The 23,022-nt window shown below is 42.7% G+C and overlaps 1 protein-coding gene across 1 annotated transcript; it reads right to left on the reverse strand.

Annotated features, from left to right (window-relative positions):
* Positions 1–7,360: 7,360 nt before the first annotated feature.
* Positions 7,361–22,073, reverse strand: BHMT (betaine--homocysteine S-methyltransferase). The gene is made up of 8 exons (XM_036914148.2): positions 21,942–22,073; positions 20,526–20,658; positions 16,581–16,699; positions 15,426–15,617; positions 14,911–15,058; positions 12,180–12,362; positions 10,480–10,708; positions 7,361–8,791 (listed from the first exon to the last, which is right to left on the reverse strand). The coding sequence occupies exons 1-8, from the start codon at positions 21,972–21,974 to the stop codon at positions 8,605–8,607; spliced, it is 1,224 nt and encodes a 407-aa protein (XP_036770043.1). The 5' UTR covers positions 21,975–22,073; the 3' UTR covers positions 7,361–8,604.
* Positions 22,074–23,022: the final 949 nt, after the last annotated feature.

Below are 23,022 nucleotides of genomic sequence, written 5' to 3' on the forward strand. Positions count from 1 at the left end.
GATGGGGCATGTGCTCTTCTCCCACAAAAGCCCACCTTCTTCCAGGCTGGGCCCGGCTAGCATGGGGAGCAGGAGGAGGGGAGGGAAAACATGTCTCCTGAACTGGAGCTGCACTCTGCACTCCTCATTGGCCCTGAGGGACAGGGATGGAGGTTTGTAAGGGATTCAAGCCCAAACAACCACAGGGAGGCCTGAGGGATCTGGTGACTCCAGACCTGACCCTCCCACCACATTCTTCTGTGACCAGAGGCTTTTTGCTTCATGCCATGACTGTCCTTGACAAGCCTATGGCCTCCGACCTTACATGCCTTCTGTGGTCCCAACTCTGGGGTCGAAGCGGAAGCGAGCAGGCTCATCTCTACCTCTGGGGAGCTGGGAATCTGAGGGGTGTTCACTGGTCCCTCTCCTGTTTGCACCATCACATCTCAGGCTTCAGTGCTATTTTCCACTAGAACCTGGAGGCAGACTGGCAAGAGCAGTGCTTACAGTCATGCTACCAGGGACTTAGAGGTTAGACTTCTCTTTCTCCCGGACACCCATCAGTTTGGAATGGTTCCATTGCGTTCCCCTCCCTCAGCCTTGGAGAGGAGGCCAGTTCAGAAACCAGTCTCTCATCAAACCTTGTCCTACCCCTCCCTCCCAAACGAGAAGTCCTCCTCTTAGACTTTTTCATGACTGTCTCGCCAATGGGTTTTAGCCCCGGGCAAGTTTGCTATGGATTCAGTGTGACCAAAGAAATGAGAGTAAAACGTTCTTGGGGTGAAAGGGTTATACCCAACTTTATTTCCATGGTGGCAGGTCAGTCACTAAAATCCCATCCACTCAGAGCAAGTCTGCATGCAGCAAGCTGGTCTCTGCCTCTGGGCTCCTCTGCCCATACAGCCCTCCTCTGGTCCTCTCTGCCTGCACAGCCGTCCCCCACAGCTGTCTTCTGGGCCTCTGTCCCCTGCTCTCCTGCAGCCTTGCAGCCATGCCACTGTGTCACCCAGAGCACTGGTTGGAGCTCATTATATGGAGTCAATAGCAACGTATTGCCCACACGTGTGCAGTGAGCTAGCCAAGGCCAGGTGAGAATCTTGGCCATAGGAACTCTCATTTTATCCACAATGACATAACTTGGCAGGCCAGTCTAGTCTCTCCAGCTCCTGAGAGTCTGAGATTCTCTAATTAGCAACTAATCCCTCTTGATTTCAGCTCTGAGAATTCATAGCTTTTCTCAATACAGCAAGGACCCTGCAGTGATCCCTGAATTATTCTGCTAACATAAGGGCAGGACTAGTTCCCAGTCAGGAACTCTCACCATTCTGCTACTATAGCTCGAGGGGATTCTGTTACTTGCAACCAAAGCCCCAGCTTTTATGGTGTCAAATACATTTATTCTTATTCATATATTTATACATTTTCCCAGTGACGTGTATTTGGTAGGATTACTGCCTAACATGTCCATGTGCATCCCAAAGGAATGGTATTCTTCAGAGGCTCCATGTGAGTGTCTTATGTGGGATTTGCCCCCTAGAGAAAGCTGACAGTTCTGTGCTTTTCCTCCAACAGAGTTCAGCTGCTTCCAGGTGGAATAGGGATGAACTCCAAGGCCCAGGTTGTAAAACACTTAGTGGTTTGTTCACCTTGGTGCTCACTGGCATCAGTTGGGAAGTCTTTCAAAGTATTGATGGTTGAGACCCTTCTCCAGAGCATCTGATGTCATTGATTAACGTGGCTTAGTCATCCTGAGCCTCAATCTCCCAAAGTGGTACTAGAATTTAGCTAAGGTTGCAAAACATTACTGTAGGTAAGGAAATAAATGAAGTTAAATAGATGAGGACAGATTGAAAAAGGAATGAAAGGGCAAGATATTGGAGCTCAGGGCTGCAGCAGGACTGACTGAGGCCTGGATTCAGAAGGGAGGCTTGCCCAGAGGACAGGATGTCAGGCTCAAAAGCAGCAATGAGTTTCAGGTACAGCTGAGAGTGGGCCTGCTGAAGTGAGCTGAGGGAGGCCAAGTGGCTGGTAAGACAAGGCTGTGGCTGGGTCACCTTGGGGGATGGTTGTAATTCCCTGGGATCCTGACTGAAGGCTGAAGTTGCAGAGAGAATGAGCCAATAAGGATGTGTTTGAGCTCTCGCTGACTGTGGTGGAGGGCCTGGGGTGGAAGACGGAAAGAATAAGGACAGGAAGATGTAAGACGTGAATGACAAGAAGGTACTGCCAAGTGAAAATCTGGAGACCACCCTGCTCTAGGCAGAGGGAACAGCCAGTGCAAAGGCTCTGAGGTAGGAATGAGCTTAGGGGCTGTTTGAGGAATAGAAAGAAAGCAGGATGGAGCTGTTTTCCAGGGCTTCCTTAGGACAACTTAGCCCTCCCTATCACTGGGTTAAGCAGCTTTTCCCTGTGCCTCCACACCACCACCTGTGACATCTGTTACAGCACTTAACTCCTTTGGTGAGGACTTGTCTGTCTCCCTCACTGGCCCAGGGCTGACTAAGGCAGGGCAGTGTCATTTTCATCTTTGTATCTCCCAGCCCTTAGTCCAGTGTCTGGCTCATAGAACGGGCTCAGTGAATATTTGGTGCCATCACTTGGCTCAGGCACAGAGGCAGGCTGGGCCAGGAAAGGTCTGACCTGGAACAAAGAGCCTCTGAGCTTTGACCTTGATGGAGCCCCATGCTATGGTCATTTAACCCACAGCTGGGTAGCTTGTCCTTCCTTGGAGGGGCATCTGGGTGGTATAACTCAGTGTTATGAGAAGCGGAATTTGGAAATTTTGGAAAAGTGACATGATCTACTTAGTTTTTAAAAGCATCATCCAGGCTAATCTGGAGAATAGATCTGAGGAAACAGAGAGACTGGTAGAAAAATGTCCTGTGTGATCATCTAGGTGAGAGATGATGGTGGCTTTGTCCAGGTGGATACCGGTAGGGGAGAAGGAGAAAGTGGTCAGATGTTTGTATATATCCTGAAGGTGGCTCTAACATGTTTTGTTGATGGATTGAAAGTGGGTTTGAGATAGAGGAGTCAAGGATGTCTCCAAGATTTTGGTTTGAGCACCTGGAAGATTGGAGCTGCCATATTCTAAGTTGGAAAATACCGTGGGAGGGGCAAATTTATGTGGCCAAGGGAAGATCAGGACCTTGTCTTCAGAGTGTGGAGGGCTCTGGGAAATATTTTTATGGAACCACTGTTTATATAAGTAATTTGACTTAAAATATGTATTTAATAAAAATTCATGAGCCCAGTGACGTATAGTGATCTGCCACATGATTTACAATAGTGCGTTGAGAAGAAGTGCTTGCGTATTTACTCTTGTCCAGTTAGTACACATGAGATTGTCATCTCTCCTGTTTGAGGAAAGGAACCATCGCTTCTTGTTCTTCGTTAAACGTGCTGCTTTTGTATCTTGTCTCTTCCAGGGAGAGAAAAAGATACCAGTGCTATTATTGCTCTGGATGCCATGGTTCCTTGGAAACTGCATTGAAACAATGTAGATCTTGTTTCTGCAGGCCCCCTAATACCATTTATTTAATGCTGGGGGAGCACACCTTCCACCCACGCCATTAGGCCATTAACAGTGCCTTCCTAGAATGTGATCTTTCTCTGTATTTTCTGTGCTCCTGCCTTCCACACACCTAAATGGGCAGTGGTAGAAGAGAGGCTCCATTCCCCCAAGGAATGTCCATCCTTTATCTGGCATGACTTAATGACAACCCGGGAGACCAGGATAGCACCAAATCCATAAAAAAACAGGACATTGATGGGAATTATTCTGGGCAACCCAATCTCACCTTTTTCCTGGGTAGAAACTGCATGTGCCAATGGAGTCATCCTGCCACCAGGTGCCCCTCCTGGATTGGGAGCTAGCAAGAGTCTCAGGGCTCCTTGGGGGCATTTGGTCAACTCCTGGGGTAGAAGTGGGGGACAAAGGAGGGAGTGTAGGGATTGCCTGAGCATCCAGAAGGGAAGAGACCAGGACTGGATCCCATGCTGACCTGTCCAGGCTCAGGGCACCCCTCCCCGATGACACCGCTGGCCCTAACCAGTCCTAGCCACTAGAAGAGGCCTTAGAAAATGTTGAGAAAGCCATCTTTTGGTGACTGGAACCCATGTAAGACCAAGTCCAGATTTAAGGCACTCTGTCTGGACAACCAGAAGAAGGGGTACAGGGCCTAAGGCCCAGGGCAGGAACTTGCTTGGGCCTAAAGGTCAGACTGATGTCAAGTGCATGTCCTTGGGGGTGGTCAAGGCTGGAGTTATAAACCTGGGAGTCATTGAAGTTTTGACAATGGCTTGATGAAAGGAAAAAGCTTTGAGGTTTCTAGCTCCCAAACTCCACCGCCTTATAAAATATAAGAAGACAGTATGCTCTCTTCCTGAGTAGATGAAGAATGCTAAACAAGAGTTACCCACTTGACGGTTTCTAGGGCTCGCATAGCTTATGTAAACCTACAAAGAACTCTGAGTCCTGAAAATAGAGACAGTTCATAATTTGAAAAACCACAGGCCCCTGTCTCCCTAGGAAGCAGTACCTGTGGGGAGCAATGACATTTTCATTTCCCAGTGCCTGGCTGTGTCTAGGCTAATATTTTCTCTGCCCTCTAAATAGTGTTATTTTCTTTTTTTTTTTTTTTTAGTCAGCTGGTCTGTTGTCTTTTAGCCAGGGGAATAATTTATTAACAACTAAGTCTGTTGAAAACACACCACCAGTGACATTCAGTAAATATTTGTAGACAGTGATGAGCTATTGTTTATCTATACCATCAAATTAGAAATGTAAAATTGTGGGATTTATTTTTTTTTTAGCAGGATATTTAGAGACTTGTCATCTTACAAAAAAGACGATTGAAGGTCAGAGAAGTGAGGTGATTTACTCAGCGTTGCTCAGTGACTTGGAGCAGAGCTAAGATTTGTTCCCCAAAGTCCTGATTTTAAATGTTTTCATTGCTTCTCTGTTACATTGCACTAGTATTTTTGGGAAATGACTGGATTCCTCTCTGCCAGTTCATATGTTGAGACATTAACTTTTCCAAAGAACAATAAAATCTCATTAAGTCAAAATAATTGGAAGAATGGAAAAGCTGAATTGGGGGAAAAGTTTGAACTATTTTCAAAGATTTCCAGCTTTTCCCTTTCAAGGCCATGTGGTAAACTGGAACAAATAACCACAAAATGGGGCCAAGTAGAGGTCTCACTGAACCTACTTGAAGGAACAAACAGGAATAATTTATAAATGGTACAATAATGGTTTGCATGTATGTAATGAGTGTTAAAAATATTTTAGGTGTTTGGGGAAATAAATTTCTGTTAGAAGTAAGCTAAATGTTTCCCTTGAAAATTCACTTCACTTAAAAATTGACATAAGGAACTTTCACAAATATGTCAGTCAAACCATGTGTTGAAATTATGCATTTGATTCAGTGGCATATAAATTAACCTGTTTCGTTTTCCTGTTCTTGAATTGTTTGGCATTACTTCTGAAGCTCACAGAATCACAAATGATGACAGCTGTCTCTCTCACTTCCCATAATTTTCATCTGTCCAAGGCCAACAGATTGCCTCAGCTGCTTGAAAACTGGAAGCATTTTCTGGTTATTCCTTCCCCTCACCAATTTTCAACAAATGACCCTGCCTTCCCTGTAACCATCTGTGAAAAGTCTTTGCATTTGGCTGCCTTTCAGTCGTTTTCTGTTCAAATATGAAATGTTCATTTGTTCCTGAAGATGTTTAGAAATACTGGACCTTGTTATCTCTAACTCTGATGTTTAACACACTGTTGGACATAATACTCCTGAAGCTGTTCATAGGGCTTCTCTGTTTTTCTCTTCAAAAATTGACTTCTTCCTTCTCTATTGTGTAAGAATCAGGGTTATCTACCTGAGAGGCAACACATGGAAGGTTCCAGACTGGTCAAGGGGATATTATTGACTAACGGGGAGGCTATTTGAGAAACAATCTATGTAAAGCTCTCAGCCAGCTATGGTGCTCAAAGCTGGGAAAAATGATCTTGGGAAAATGAAAATCTGGTTGGAGACATAGAAGGCTTTCCTTGCTGGGTGAAGTGTCCTGGTTGTGATTAAAAGATCCATGTATCTTAGGAAAAAGCTGACCAAAACAAAAGCGAGGGCTACAGATATTTCTGCCACTCAATATTACAGTTTATTCTGATGAAATAGCTAAACTCCAAAGCAAAAAAGAGTTCCTCGGGCATTCCCTGCTGGGGACCTGCTGCCGCCCGCTGGAGAAGTTGGAAACTGAAGGTTTTGATTCCTTCCTGTCCAGTTCTGTCTCCATTATGGGTTGGATCTGACACGGCTCTTTTACCCAAAGGCGCTTTGCTACAGTGTAAAGAAGTGTCAGGCCATAACTGCAAGCAGTTTATTCAGTGAGTTTATATTCACCCTGAAGAACACAACGATCTTTATTCGATTTACTGTTCGGAGGATAAACTCCTTAGTTTTGTGAACCATCTGTCAGGGTTCCACTCTCCTTCTACCAAGAATCCAAACTGAAGCCGTCTTTCTTGGCAGCCTTGGACTAGCTAGAAGTCCTCACGGACTTGGCACCCTACCTTAGTAATCTTGTCCTTAAAAGGGAGCGTTTGGATTCTTGATCTCTAAGGTTCCTCTAGCTCCGATTCCATAAAAATATCTTTACCAGTGAGAAATGTCTATCTAACATTAAGAAACTCTTAGGTATAAATTGAACCTTTTCCCTTTCAGTGAACAAGATCTTTGGAAATAAAATGAATGCACTCGGTGGAGGGACTGAATTAAACTTTTTTTTTCCAAAATATGAAATGTGCCACTAGGAGACAGTGTTGACACACAGTTTCATTCAGGGGTTATCTTCACTATTGCCTTTTGAGGGGAATATTTTTAAAATTAAGGATGTAAGAATGATTAGAGGTTACAATGTTTGTGTGGCAGAGCTGTGAATGGAATATTAAAGGGGTGTGCATCTTACACAGTAAGAGAACAAATAATCAAATAAAAGTTTCTGTCATCTGTGATAGAAAGTACTAAATATTGACCCTGACCTGAGAGAAGTGGTAGACAGCAACTTTGTTAAAAAGGAAAAAGTAGCATTTGCTCTCCTTTTATGTCTCCACAGCCATATGCAACCTTTGAAAGTTGTGCTGCTTTAGGTCTATTTCTGTGCACTGGAGGATAAGGTTGGTTTACTAATTATCTTAGTAAGAAAATTTGGGAAATTAATTTTTCTCTAAATACTGCCTTCTCCTGTAAAACTCCAGCATACTTGTGACGTAGGGAGGCAGAATTGTTTAAAAGATGGATAAACCTAGTTATAGAAATTTCAAAGAGGACTTAGAACACTAGAGAATGAAAATAAGAATCAAATACAACCAAGATAGTCTCGTTGCTCTTCCTCTTTAATAGCTGAAGAAATGACAATTTCAAAACAGCTAAACCAATCCAAGAATGTTTAGAAAGCAGAATGAACTCTTTCCTAATACATTAAGAGTAGCTATGTTTATTCTAATGGTTTTATCTTCAGGCTTGAGCTCTCTTAGAATAGTAGATATTAGCAGGTAAAAATCATACTTCTTAATCTAGGAAAAGCAGAGTATGGGGAATCTCTACTTTTTTTTACTATACTTTTTAAAAATGACCAAGTTACACGAGCTCATCACTCCTCAGCCTTACTGATGGAGGCATTTAGGTGGATCCAGTTTTGAGCAAAATGGAGAGGGCCTAGATACCAATGCTTTCTTGCTCTTCTTCATTGGTCTGTATATTTCTTAGTAGTAGAAATGGATCAGGAAAGAGAGAACAGTTCTGAGCTTTGGCTACTTATTAATCAGGTTCTATATAACTGACTTTCTAAGAATAAACTTAAGAGCAGAATCCCCATATCTGACCAGTCCCATAGTGGTGTTCTTTAAAACTAGAGGTCAGAACCCAATAATGGGTCATAAAATCAATTCAGAGGATCTCAACCAGCGTATTTTATTAGTAGGATAGAAAGGAATGGAATAGAAAACACCAGAATGGATCACACATTTTATTTCAGTAGTTGTACGATGTGTGATTCATTGGGTCATTAAATAAATTGTGTTTCTTACTAAGGGTCATGTTCAAAAGATCTTGGAGGTCACTTCCCTATAACACTGTATCTGTCCCTGGCTGGTTGCTGAGCCATTTCTGACAGATCACATCTCATCCTCCTTAATAGCCTGCAAACTTCTTGAGGTGGGATTAATGTGAGTTGCTTTTCCTTGGCCACAGCGATTTCTGTAATACCATATACATGGCAGGTGTTTGGTAAGATTTACTTACTTTAAGGTGAGTGCTTTTTAAGCTTTATTTCTTATTTTGCTTCTAGGTAAACTGTTTTTTATTGCAATAAAGTTGATATACAATATTGTGTTGGTTTCAAATGTACAACAAGTGGCTTGATAATTGTATGGTAAACTTCTAAAATAGAATTACAAATAGCATTTGCCAATTCTAAAGGTATATTTTGTTCAGCTACTACCAGTTTTATATGTAGGCTGGCATTAATATAAGCATTGCTTTTTAAACATCTTTTCCTTATTTTTAGGAACTAGGGCCCAAACACAGAGGAAGTCATTAAAAATGGGCTCCACTTCGGCTACTGTGCAGATCTAAATTTCTGTTTTTCAAAGAGGTCTCTCAGCTGCTGCTCAGTTGTGGCTTCCTTCTGCTGCATCAGCTCGGCCGTGCCTTTGGTCACTCCCCAGGCATCTGGCTTTGACAGTGAAGGGTTGTACGGCCTGCCCGAGGCTATCCGAAGATTCTCCCAGTATTCCTTCCTGGCCCTGGGTGAACAAAACACAGAATATGACACTCCTCCCTGAGCCCTGGTCCCTATGTCACTGAGTTGGAAAACCTCCACAGAGCTCTCTCTGGACTCTTTAGAGTATGTTCATTATAAAACACCCTAATCTGGACTCAAACTTCTTTGCAGAATCTTTAGGTCTCAGATCACTTTGAATTTCTTCTTCTAATATATACAAAAGTATTAAAAGCGAAGGACTTAGAACAGGTACATTTCCTATCCAATCTACCCTACCTCTCTGTCCTCATTCTACAGCCCTCTACTCCAGGGAGCAGCTGAGCCCACATCTGCTGCTCTCCCCAAACCAGGATGGCTTCTGTACCTCTCACTCTGCGGATCTGGCCTCCTTCTCCTTTCTATTTCCATTGCCTCCTTCTAGTTCAGGCCCCATCATGCCTGGTATCCTTCTAGAAAAGGCTTCTGCACAGTTCTTCCTGTCTCCAGGCTATTAAGAGTTGCAAATCTAACCTTGTCCTGGACCACGTGAGACCCTCCAGGCTCTTCACTGCCTTGGGGGTGAGGTCAGGCACAGCTCCTGAGCATGAATGAAAGGCTGCCTCCTACTCCTGATGTATGTCTTCTCTCAAACTCTGTCTCTGATATTCTGAAACTTTTAGTTTCTCAATACACCATTCACTTTCCCCTCTCAGTGCTTTCCTGTAGGCTGTTCCTTTGTCCGGCAGTGTAGTTCATGTTACCAATTTCGTTCGAACATCAGCTCTATAGAAATTCTTCACGAATCCTCCTCCTCTGCCTTTTGCCCTGGCTCAGACCCCACAGAGCTGTGTGTCTGTCTTTGTCCTTGAGCTCACTATGCCAGTCTGTTTATCTCTCTGCCTTCTAGGCTGCGAACTCCTTGGGGATGGGGCCGTGCCTTCTCCAGCTCACTACCTCAGCATCCGCCACGTCTGATGAGACTCGTGCTCAGTGTCAGCCAAACAGCATGGAAATGCTCCCCCTGCTGGGCAGGACTCATCCTCCACACGTTCTTTATCTCACGGAAGCCTACTGAGCCCTTCAAAAGTCCAGCCCAAATCCCTTCTTTTAAAATATTTCTATTAGGCAGAAATAATCAATCTCTTCCCTTCACTGTTATCCATGCCTCTTCTAAAGCAGCGTCTACAGTTTAATACATTGGCTTTCTTATCCGTTTCCCCAGGACACCATGAGAGCCTCTAAGCCAGGGACCATGCTTTTCATTTCCATATGCCTAGCGCCCTGCACACTGCCTGATGTAAAATCTCTTTATTGTATATCTCGTCCTCTGGAATGTAAGCTCTGAGGGCAAAGACCTTTTCTATCATATTTACAACAGTAATCCCAGTTCTAAGAATCGTGCTTGGCATAGAACAGTGAAATAACATTTGTTATAGTTAAGTTATACTGAAGTCTTAATCAATTAATTGATTCAATGTTTGTGTCTGTCACATAGACGGTTCTACATTTCATTGCAACTTACATTATTTATGTTCTAAATTATTAAGGCCTTTTTCAGAAATCACCCCCATTAGACTATTTTATAAAATTCTCTGTGAGATAATTTAGGGAGGATAACTGATTCTTTACCATCACACTGCAGATTGACTGCACTCCTTGTAAGGACCTCACTTGGATGGGTTCATCAGCTGGATGAGTTTGCTTTGATAAAGATAGTTTAATGGTTCTTACCTGGCTCTAATCCATGGTTTGGTGTGCATGTCCAAACCACTTCCCCAGTTGCCATGTTTTTCTGAAGCTGGTGGCAAAAAGCCCCTTTCTGGGGCCAGCTCCTCGGCAATCGCCCTTATGTGATAGGGCTCAAAGCCGCAGCACCCGCCAATGTACCTGACCCCCAGGTTGTAGGCCTCTCGGGCGTATTTTTGAATATCCCACCTCGTTGCAACTCTGGGTTCCAGACCTGTAATAAGTGGCATTATGCTCAGATTAAAAAGAATAATGTTCAAGATAAATAGCTATGAGAACTATGTGGTTTTCAATAAATGAATTAAATATAATTAATATTCTTAGTTTTTAAAACTATGTGTTTACATATCCAGTTTTAAATGTTCAGGTAGCCAGCCTTCAACGTAGGGTTGCCCTCTGATGTTCTCACCCTTCTATAGTCTCCTCCTGAATTCTATCAGGTCAGTCTGCAAGCCAATAGACTATGGCAGAAGGGATAGTGTGTGACTTCTGACACTAGGTCATAAAAGACATTATGGTTTCTGCCCCAGTCTATCTTGGAACATTCACCCCAGATGCCAAGTTGTGAGAACACTCAAGCATCATGATGGAAAGGCCCACAAGCTGAGGAACTGAGACCTCCAGTCAACAGCAAGAAAGTGATACTGACTCCTGACAGCCAACTTAGAGAGTTTGGAAGTAGAATCTCCCCTGTTCCCATTAGGCCTTCAGATGACTAGAGCCCTGGCCAACATTTGGACTACAACCTCTTAAGAGACCCCAAGTAAAAACTACCCAGCTAAGCTGCTCCTGAATGCATGACCCACAGCAACTATACAAAATAATAAATGTTTGCTTTTAAAGCCGCTGAATTTTGCAATAATTTATTCTACAGCAATAAATAACACAAATGCCTTGCCATTCTTCTTCCATGATTCTTCTAGACTGTTATTTTAAAATGTATTATTTCTATGAGGGTCCCTATGGAATACAGGACATGGCATGAGGATGGAGTAGGAGTAGAATGGAGTAGGAGGCTGGCCATGCTCTGGCCCTGCTGACTTCCATAGCTTGATTTTCAAGGTAGACTCACTCCCATTTCCCAAACATGCTCTACCTCTCTTCCTAGACTGCAAGTATTCCCTCACTTCAACCACTTGGTCTCTTCATTCAAATTTTTTATACAGTAACCCAGTGGTGGCATCGTCCCTCTTTGCTCAAAGCTCTAGAGCACCTGGGCAACATTCAGAATAAGAGAAACTTATCTTGGAGATAACCTGGTCTAAACTTCTTATTTTTCTGATCAGAAAATTGAGATCTAGAAAAACTAAGGTATGCTAAGGTTACATAACTCAGCAACAAGAGCTGGGACTGGAACCAGCAATTCTGATCTCTGCTGATTCTGCCCAGAAGGGCATTCTGTCTATCAACCTACCAGTATGCCTGATCGGTTGTCTGACTAGGTGCTGACTCATCTTTGATTTTACATTTAAGTTCAGAGGTCTTCTTTGCTTGCTGATGCCATCTTTTCCTTCTACAACTCTCTAATATCAAAGGGTTTTTGGCTAAAGGGAGAGAAGCTGGGAGCAAGAGATAAGGAAATAGGCAGCTATTTCTCTACTCTGATGAAGCTCTATGGCTATAGATTGATTTGGGGTTTGTCAAACATAAAGACATCAAGACAATTTATAAAATGTCTGTCTTACCAAAGGGGAATTCTGGCAGATCAATAAATCCCTGTTTATTGCAGTCAGGAGTGTGGTAGGCCAAGGGTTGACTCATCAGGTAGGCTTTTAACCGAGCAGCCTCCAAACCTTCCTTCATGAGCTTCACTGTTTGTAAACTAATTGTGGGGTCGAAATGGCAGTTCACCCCAACGATGGAGGCACCTGCAAGTGAGAACAACATTTTAGCTTTATCTTTATCGGATACCAGTAGGCCTAACTCTCCTGTCTTAGTCAGGGGGATTTTATTTGGAATGGTGAATGGAAAGAATGGCATTTGGTCCTTGCTCCCTGCAAACCTGTCTTACCTTTGGACGAGAATGATTTCTAACAGGCAGTGAGGGCTTTCTGTGAAATGTGCTTTGAGGAGTCTGGTATAATTGAAGTGTCATTTATGCATGATGGCCATTTTTCTTTTTTCAAAAAATTATTAGAACTTTTTTCAACTTCAAATTTTAGTCATCTTTTTCAATCTTTGGCATTATATTGCAAGCACAATTAAGTTTTTCAACATTCCTAGCTGTTTGATTGCACCAACAGCTACCATACCACTCATGTGAAAAATGGATCAATGTTCCCTTTCATCAGGTCAGCTTAATAATATTATTAATCCAGATTCCAAGACCAGTAGCACTGATGCTATGAGCCATGGCATCCAGTGTTCAGTGGCAGGATCTCTGCGGTACTCACTGGGCTGGTTCTGTAGTTAACTCTTCACTCTTATTCCAATCAGGATTATTTCTCTGAATCAGCTTTTGACAAGGGCAACAATGACCTCAGTCTTGTCAAACCCAGTATTTACTTCTCTGCTCTCATTTTACTTAGCGTCTCAGCAGCATTCAATATAGTGGACCACTCCTCCTTCAACAACATTCTCCACTGAGCTGTCTTTCCTTCTTCACCCACACTTACTGTTCAGTCCAGATTTCAACACCATCTATACCTAGAATGCTCCCCAATTTTTCTAACCCTGACCTTTCCATTGGGTTCCAGACTAGCATATTCAACAGCTTATTTAATATCTTCATGTGGATTTTGATTACCTTTTTTTTTTTTGGATGTTCTGCCAAAGTTTCTCTTTCCTTGCTTGACTTTACTACACTAATAAATTAACCATATCTTGGCTATTTATTGGATGTCTGTTAGGAATAAGGGTTTGTGTAAGGGTCTGTGTAAGGGCTTATAGAGATGTGTAAATATAGGACATAGTCCTGACACCAAGGATTTTATAATTTAGCACAGGGCTTCCCAAGGTTTGCTCCATGAAAATAAGGTTCTATGACCAATTAAGTGAGGCAGTTGCTACTTACTATATCCCTTTCTTGGAGATTGCCAACATATGTGAACAAATCAAAGGCTGTGGGAAATTCTGTAGTAAAGAGACCTGCTTACCTTGGTTTAACACAGCATTTTTTTTTTAACACAGCATTTTTAAAAGTGTACTTGACTACAGAACCCTATCAACATTCTCAATAGATTAGAAAATGTTGACTGAGGATATTCCAAATGAATTATATTAATAAAAAGTGTGATAGTTGCTGAGAGAAAGGAGTGATCACTTGGGGGAGGGATGATTACGTAAGGGAACATGGAGGTAGAATTTGAACTAACATTGGAAGATGACTAGATTTATTAGGTGGATATTTATTAAGGCCCTAGTATGTGCTAGGCACAGGGTACTCAGTGCTGAGTCAAACAGACATAGTCTCTGTCCCCTTGGATCTTACAATCTAATGCCTCCGACATTGAAGAGATAAACAAATGGGGTAAGTGGGAAGTGCTACACGGGAAATAAACAAGATACAGTAATATAAAACACTGTATCCACCTACTGAGAACAGAATAGAAGGGAAGGGTGGATGTGGTCACAAATCCTTGACAATTAACAATGGCTATGATGAAGGACTCCTGATCTTCTTGAAACAACTCCCCCACCCTCGCCATTTTTATATTTCCAATCAAAATTAGGATTGTACAATTTCATTCCTAAATCTAAATTTTTGTTATTTTTAATGGCAAGTATGAAGTGACTTTCATGAAATATCAGGAGTTGGGTAAAAATCAGAAATCAAACAGCCAATTAAAATCTCTCTATTCCACAAAATGAGTCAGACTCTTCTACTGAAACTGAGTTATTCCTTGGGTTTGAAACAAGGCAGCTTTGAACAGTCTGTGACTTTTCCCTAATTGAAACAAAACACAACATTAGGAATGGAAATTATGTAAAAAGGTTAGGTGATCCATAGTTTATATGAAAGCATTTTAATTTATTACACCAAATACAAAAGGCAAAGCATACCACTAATTTATGAGAATGGAAAAACTTTGGCAAAGAAGGCAATTGACTTTAAAGTTTTTGTTTGAAGACCTAAACTTGAGATAAGTTTAAAATAAAACACAATTTTTGCCTAATGTTCCTTTTGACTTACCAAAATTTTTCTCATTTCTAGGGGTTAAATGTTCAAAAGGCTGGTATGTGTGGTACTTTTTTTTTTAATCTTTTTCTCTTTAGGACTCAATAATGATATTATCAATGTTCCTAAGAAAGTAAATTAATGGTTTTCTTGTTAACAGAAGAATATTATCAATGTTCCTAAGAAAGCATATTAATGGTTTTCTTGTTCAAGTTATACAGTGATTCATAAGTGGATCTGCATTTGTACATTATTTTAAAAGACTCACTAATTGCAAACTGATCCAAATCCATCATCACCTGCTTTAGCCAGGCGCACTGCACACTCGCCGGGGGGCACACCATGCAAATCTCCCTCTGGGCCGATGCACATGGTTGCTGCCACCGGTTTCCCAGATGCCTTTAAGGCTTCAACTGCCCACACAGCCTCTTCAACATGCTCGAAATACTGACATAAAATAGAGTTAAGGTACTGTTAGTCTTGTTTCTCCTCAGACAATTTGAAAACTTATTCTATTGCTTAATAATTATCCCTAGGTGAGTGATTTTCAAACTGAGCTGTGACCCATTAGCATGTTTTACAGAGAAATGAATGGTGATTTCTTCCCATGAATTGCCGGTAAAAGTCTGAAGAACATTTTATTCGATTAACTGAATCAAGTTTAGTAGCTGTCCTAAATTTGAAAAAGATTCCAAACCTGAACATTACTATGACTCGTCATGATTGGCACATAATCTCATCTGGTCCTCATGAAAGCAAAGGGCAGAGAAAATGTGTAAGTCATTGTCTCATCTTTGATCATCTCTTTGTTTACCTCTGCAATCAAGAAGTCCACATTCTTCTTCATGAAGACCTCTAACTGTTGCTGAAATACTTTTTTAACTTCAGCTTCACTCTTGCAGCTAAGGTACGAAGGTGTCTGACTCACACCTCCTGCCACCAAAGCATCACCCTCATCAGCCACTTGCCGGGCAATGTCACAAGCAGCTTCATTGACTTTCTGCCCCTAAAATGGGTGAGTAGGTGATACACGTACATTTTCATGTGTAATTGAAACAAAATCATTATTCAAATGTTCACATGTCAGTTGTATGTTACACTAGCAATTTTATTCCAGAAAATGACAGTGATAGGATAGTACAGTGCTTTACCAGGTTGAGCACTGTGCAGTAACATGTCACCAATAATAGTAATGAAAAAATAAATCTAATAATGGTAACTAGGATATACCAGAGATCTGTGAGAGGGTAAGAGGATCTGGTACCTTCCAATGCCAAAGTTTCACTTACAATACATTACCTGGTAATGATGATGGTTTGCTTTTATCATTAATAAGAATAAAATTCAATGAAAATGACCACAGAATTCATGACTTTTTGCCATTAGGTATTTGCTCAATTAACAGATAAAGGTATCCACAAATAAGATCTGTTCTAATTACATAGACATTAAAAGTTGACCCTTGTCCTCAAAAAAACCCCGGTGCTATAGGTCACAGAGACTCATGGAATCTTCCAACTCCCTTTTCATTTTAGAGATGAAGAAATTGCTGCTTTCATCAGGTAGGTAAATGGTTTGCCTTACACAGTTGATTTCAGTTTAGCTAGGATGATCCCAGGGTCACTAACCTTTTGTGCCTATGACCTTTTGCCTACACCATACATTAGAAAACTGCAAGGATGTAAAAATTTGTAAAGATACCCACTCAGCAACTTAGTTAAGAGACTGGGGGAATCATTAAACACCTCTTCTTTTATCTGCTTCATGAAATGCCTGTCAATTTTAGGAACTCTAGCTAAAACGTAAGCTGGGACTCCAGCTAAAATCTATGTTATTCACATATATTTCTGTATTATCTAAAACAAAACAAAATTCTGAAGAGGGTCAACATTTTCTTCTCTGAGAACTTCGGAAATGCCATGTGTGCCCACTCTGCCCTTCTAAGAGTGCCATGAAGGGTTTTACTCACAGATATTTTCTCTGCCACATAGTTTCCCCTGTTCTCCAGCTTGTCTTCACTTGCATAAAAGGTGAAGGTTTGCATGACATTTGATCCAGCCCTGAGGAACTCTCGATGAAGCTGGCGAACTGGGAGATTGAATGAGGAAATTTATTAATTGCTATCAGTTTATTAGCTGTGATGTTTTCAAAAGGCTTTTAGATAAACAAATATGAAAATATGTGCTTAAATTCCTGGTTGCTTGGCATTCATGCAATGATGAGGGGGCTAATGAGAGGAGGATCTGGGGTTTCTTGCTAGGAAGAAGAGATTATTTCTACCAAGGATGTAGGGTGAAGGGAAGAGGGAAGTCCCACAAAGAAGGAATCATTTCAGCATTTTTGAATCAGGGTGAAGGTGAGGAAGGTCATTTCCTACAGTGGGAATGGTCTGAGCCAAGATAAGGCCACAGAGAGGGGCTTGGCATTTGGGAAAACAGAAAGCAGTCTGAGTAGCTGGAGTTGATGAAATGTTGGAGAGGTGGTAGGAGATGTGGTTGGCGGACAGAATACAAATGGCCTAACATATCACTCCAAGGAGTCTTGGCTCCAGACCACAGATATCTAGGAAACATCAACAGTTTATAAGCAATTGAATGATGTGATTTTGAAAGATAATTCTGGTAGAAGAGTGGAATAAGAATGGGAGAAAGGTTCCCAAGGGTAGGTCCATGAATGAATGCCAAATGGCAAAACTTTCACAGGCTAGAGGAAATCTGATGGGAATATTTTCCATGTAGCCAAATGTATTCAATTTGAAGATTTATCTTTGGCTGTAAAATAGTAGTCTATTCTGAGTTTAACCCAGCAAGCAGACCATAAGAAACAAACCACAGATATATCTGAAATGCTCACTTTTGGATCTTGATTATTCCACTGTGTCCCTAAAAACCCTTTAATGCAATGTTTCTCAAAGTGTAGTTCACCTTGCCATCACCTGGGACAATTATAGATCTGCAGGTTCCTGGATCCCCTCACAGACCTAATGAACCCAATCCTCTGTAAGTGGGGTCCAGGAATCACTCATCTTTACCAAATTCTGCTGGTGCAACTAAAACTTGAGGACTACTATTGTTTTAGCTTCCCAAGCCTATTATTATTTCTACTTTTATTAGGAAATATGAAAGTTGTGTATGTTTACTGGACTTCACAGTGTGATTGTTGTTCTTTTACTACAGAACTATATAGTTTGATCTGAATACAGCATTTCTGTACTTCTTTAGCAGAAACAGATTAACACAACCAAGGATATTATCAAAAGAAGAAATAACTCAGCCAAGTTAATGATAACACTAGTTAATACTTGTAGTGTTTAATGTGCACTATAACTATTATAAACATTTTACATATAACTTTTTCCCTAAGGCCAAACTTTTTCCCTAATGGCTGTGTCAGGATTTGATCCAGTTAGTCTTAATCTTAAGATTAATTAATGCTTAAACTCAAAGCTGTACTGGCTCGCAATTTATGTGCTTTGTTAGTTTCCATCCTTTATCACCGAGTTCACTGAAATATGCTCTTCTTTAATAAACAGAAAGCAACTGTTCAACTTGTATAATATTCACAAGAACTTCCTCTAGTTTCCTCTGAAAGGTTCAACTTCTTTCAAGTGTGGTCTGCTGATGGCTTCCAGCTGAGACCCTCTCCAGGAAGTGCCCAAGGAAAAGGCAGCTACCTTGCCTAGGAGGAAGCCCTCTCCTCCGGGAGAGAGTTTGCATGCAGTGCTTGATCTATGGGCAGGAGAACACAAAGACCCAGCCCCTTGTCTCAGTTTGGGATGATGCGGAAGGGTCTATTTAGCCTACTCACCAGCTCCCTGAGGGAGTGGCCCAGGCCTCTGTTAACTGCATCACAGTTTAATTCCTCCCTTTGCCCAATCCTGTTTCTCTCACTCCCTTAGAGGTATTGTTTCTTGAAAGCACTTTCCATGAACATTGAGCACAGATCTCTACTTCAGAATTTTTCTGAGTGGTCTGACCTGCAGCAGTTGGAGGCAGGACTAGTCCTAGGAAACAATTTGAAAGCATCATTTTGAAGCTGAATCTCCTCCCAGATGGAAATAAGTAGCTACCCCATCACTGGTGGTAGAGCTCCCAGAGTGCTCTAGTGTACAACTGTTACACACTTTAACCTGTGGTGAACTAGGAGCTGCCCTTGGAAGGGAATGAAGTAGCAGGTTCAGTATCTCATATGTTTGAGAGGGTCAGGGGAAGTAGTAAGTATGCGCTCTATGGAATCGAATAGCCATCGCTGGATACCAATGTATTGGAGAAAGACAATGAACGGCTAAGTGTGATTCATCACCGATTTAAGGCAAAGTATGAAAGTCTGAGGAGTCTATGAAAGCCATGGAGTCACTACTGATAGGCCAAGTCACCAGATGTGGACTTAATACCCAAGCTAATTGTAGTTTCAACTGCTCCCAGAAATGCAGACAGTCAGGAACCTTCTGGTCAGCATCCATAAGATAATATCACATATGCCTTCTCTATCCCCAAAGGAAGATGAGAAAATCCTCCTATAAGCTAGCGAGACCCTTATCCTTGGCTCCTATCACACACATAGTACTGGAATGTGTATAGCAGATCCTTTAGGACACTAAATGTATCCATGCTACACTGCTTGATGTATTGATAAATGTAACCTCTTTCCTAAACTATTGCCTCTGTAGAGAAAGTATTTCAGATGTCTCCAAATGAAGGGGCTTTCGGGCAGCTTATCAGAGCACACTAACGGGCTCAGTAAGACTGGAGTAAATTTTCTTTCTTAAATATAACAGTCATGTTGATTTCAGTCAAGACCTTCATATAAAGAAACACCTCCTGAGACTAGTAAGCAGGAAAAGCTGAGGATCTGGCCCAAGGACTAAAATTATATGCAGAGCAGAACTCCAGAGAGGTTAAGTTCTCAACTGGCAAGCCTTCTATGGCCAAAATCAGGGCCCGTTCAGGAAGAAATGGGATCCTGAGATTTGGAATGAGGACATAGGGTTGCTTCACCCATAAACCTTGAGAATCCAGCTCCCCCCTTGGACTCCCCGGGTCTGTAGAAATGGCTCATTCCTCCCTTTGAAAGACTTATGTTTTCCTCTTGCTTGAGGGTGATGCACATTCTCTCCCTCAGGTTCCATCCTACCCCCCCTCCAGGCACCTCTTCATAAGAGGTCTGTGATTAAAAAGAGAGAGTATGGTGTGTGAGTGTGGATAGATTGAACTTAAGGGTGGGACTGATTTACCATGAATTTAACTAATTGGCAAATATACAATGGAGGAGGGCTTATCTGCAAGACAGCAATAGATGCTGTACCTCGAACAAGTGGGTGAAGAGGGAAGGTGGATATGGGAGAATGGAAAACAAACACTAAAGTGGGAGGGATGGAGGGTGGCGAGGCTTGATGAGATTGGAGGAGTAGGAGCATTGGAGAGTGAGCAGAAAGAGAGGAGGTGGTAGTAGTCAGAGAGTGCGGGCCCTGTATTTGAGATTTCTGAGGTGGACTACTGGTGATAGCAAGCTTTAGAAGCAGGGTGCTGATGTGGGGGTGTAGGAACAGTTCAAATGGAGATGAGGAGATCAAGGCACTCATAGGGAGAGTGCTATTTGGATCATCTGTTTGGACATGAAATTTCCTTGAGGAGTGAGGGAGGAAGGATAGAGAGAAAGGCAGTGAGCCAGGTTCTAGACTCATCTAGTGGGCAGGGTAAGGACCAGGAGGTAAATAGAGGTGGTGTCACCCATAAGGGCCATTGTGCTTATCCCACATAAGAATCTGTACTTACTTTGCCCAGCACAGTGCCCAGCAGGTAATAATAAATATTTGGAAAATGTGGCATGAATGTATCTGTTGGATAGTGAGCTCCTAGACTTGGGTCAGCACAGTACTCTTTTGTGAGAACTTAGAGTGGAGCCGTGCACCCACCTGCTTCCGGGTGTTCCACGGCAGCTTCTGGGGTCCAGGGGCCTGCCTTCACATAGCCTCTCTTCTCCAGTGCAAAGACAAACCCTCCATCTCCAATCACAACCTCTCCAGCGTTTAAACGTTCTAGGATGCCCTAGGATTATAGAAGAGGAGAAAGAAAAGGAGTTACTTTAGTTTTTAAGGCAATTTCTATTTTTAGTACTTCCACCATCATATTCCTGAGAAGTATGATTTCTTTAAAATGTTCAGAAAGTCCACATCTACTTTATAAATTGATGACTATCTACAAGGCAAACAACCAGGATGTTCATACAGTGAAAATTTGTGTTTACATGTGCCAGGGATGGGGTGTGGGGGTGTGGGTGTCTTTCAGAACACATTAAAGAGTTTTGAGGAGTATGGTGGGATGTCATGTTTAAAGAAATATCTGCAGAGGAGTGAAGTGAAAAGGTTTGGTTGTGAAGCTTCAAATGAATACTTAAGGACACACTGTTAAAATGGTGAAGGCTAGTTTTCTTCTTATTCTATTGAAAAACTGTCCTTACAGCCGAGAGGGTACAGTTGGCCTGGCAGTGTGTGCTTCCTCATAGTCCCTGGGGCCTCTGTCCGCCAGGCTTGAGACTGGGCACTTTGACACCCAAGGTCAAGGGCAGTCCCTCCTCCCTCAGTGCTTCTTTTCTCACCTGCCCAACCAGGGTCCTGCGGTCTGTCCATATACCATTCATGCCCTAAACTAGACTAAGACCAGCAGCCTGGACTTGAACACTCAACCCAACAAGGAAAGAGACATACTTGCTTTTAATCAGGTGCTGCTGGGTTTTTGTTTTTTAAATCTTATTAACACCCTTCCTTAAGATCTTACGGTCGCTGTGCCCATTTTTTTTTTCATGCACGCAGGGTGTAATTTGTTGTGATTGTTGAAACCGAACTGCAGAGGGGAAAATTTACCATCGCCCAAACACCGTCTGAGCCTTGAGGCGGTAGCTGAGCGTGCACAAGGAGAGTCCCGCAGGCAGGAGGCCAGGCCGTCCTGCCCGGGCACAGACACCGACCAGCCGGGTGCACCGCGAAGAGGCCCCCTGTCCCACGGTCGCAGGGGAGGGACGTCGTTTCTGCGGGTCTAGGGTCCGCACCTCTGGGGGAGTGCTCTGGGGCTGGCGTGTGGGACTCAGAAGACGTTGGGAGTCTCGCAGCTCTGGAGGCGCCCTCCAGTCGGGGGTCGCACAGATCCAGGGCGCGCTCCGGACATGGGCGGGCGTGGGGGACTCAGAGGCGCCGTGGGGGTCCTGCAGGAGAAGTTCTGGGAGCACCTTCCGGTCACAGCCGGGCTCCGAAGACTGGGGTGTGGGGCCGGGGGCTGGAGACCCAGAGCCTCGGCGGGGATGGAGGGCGCCCTGGGGTTCCCCGCAGACTCACCTTCTTGGCCTTTTTGCCCCCAACGGGTGCCATCTCCCTGGTGTCCGGAGGTGCTGGGCACGGCTGCGGGCAGGCGAGGCGAGCGTTTCCCGCGCGAAGCCGGGAGCTGCCCGGTGGCTGTAGCCCAAGCTCTTTATACCCACTGCTCCCTGCGGGGTGCGTTCCCCCAGCCTCCCCCGCGGGCCTTGGGCGGGGAACACGCCCACCAGCTTTTTATTGAGGTCTGAGGCTCTCTGGGAACCCGCCCTGTGGAGGTTATCGAGGCTATTCTCCCAAATAGGTGAAAAAACCGAGAGGTAAAATTTTAAAAATTGAGATTGCCGTTTGCTCAAGTTTCAAACCTACCTGCACACGGCCCCTCTCAGCCCCTCGTGGGTCCTGGACCCTGGTTTATCTCTCCCTTGCCTGGGTCATACACCATTACCCACTGAAGTCTCTGGACGAGGCCCCTAAGAATTCCATTCATGCACAAATATTTGTCAAAGGCCAGGATACAAGATTACTGAATGAGGAGGCGATTTCCTGGAAGAACTTCAGTCTGAAAAGTGCTGTGTGTGACATACATCCAATGATTATGTAACGGGAACACAGCGCTCTTAGGGAAGGCTCTGATACTAACCATGAATTAATGGGTATGTTCAAAATGACCTTCTCCTTATTTCCAAACATGCCTTGCAGTTTCTAAGAATATGGAAGTTTTTAATTAGAGTATCTTTGCAATATTTAACCAAGACAGTCTTTTAACATTTATAGATGACAATGGAAATGTACATTAGACACTTGAAAATTCAGCGTGAAAACTATAAAAATGAATAGACATTAGAGAAACTGGAATTAGTTAGAAATATTAACAGTAGTTAACTTCTGATGGTGGAAGTAGGGCCTGCTTTTTATTTTATTCCTTATGTTTTACTGTATTTTTCAAAACATCTTTGCAATGAGAAAACATGAATTTTAAAATAATAAAAACATTACTTTAAAAAGTATACCTGACAGTAAATAGTCTAGAAGGCAACTACAAAGCCTGAAACAGAGCTCAGAATCTTTTACCCAAATAAAAAAGCACACGAGAAAAAAATTT

The sequence above is a fragment of the Manis pentadactyla genome, chromosome 2 (assembly GCF_030020395.1).
Source record: "Manis pentadactyla isolate mManPen7 chromosome 2, mManPen7.hap1, whole genome shotgun sequence".
NCBI lineage: Eukaryota > Metazoa > Chordata > Mammalia > Pholidota > Manidae > Manis > Manis pentadactyla.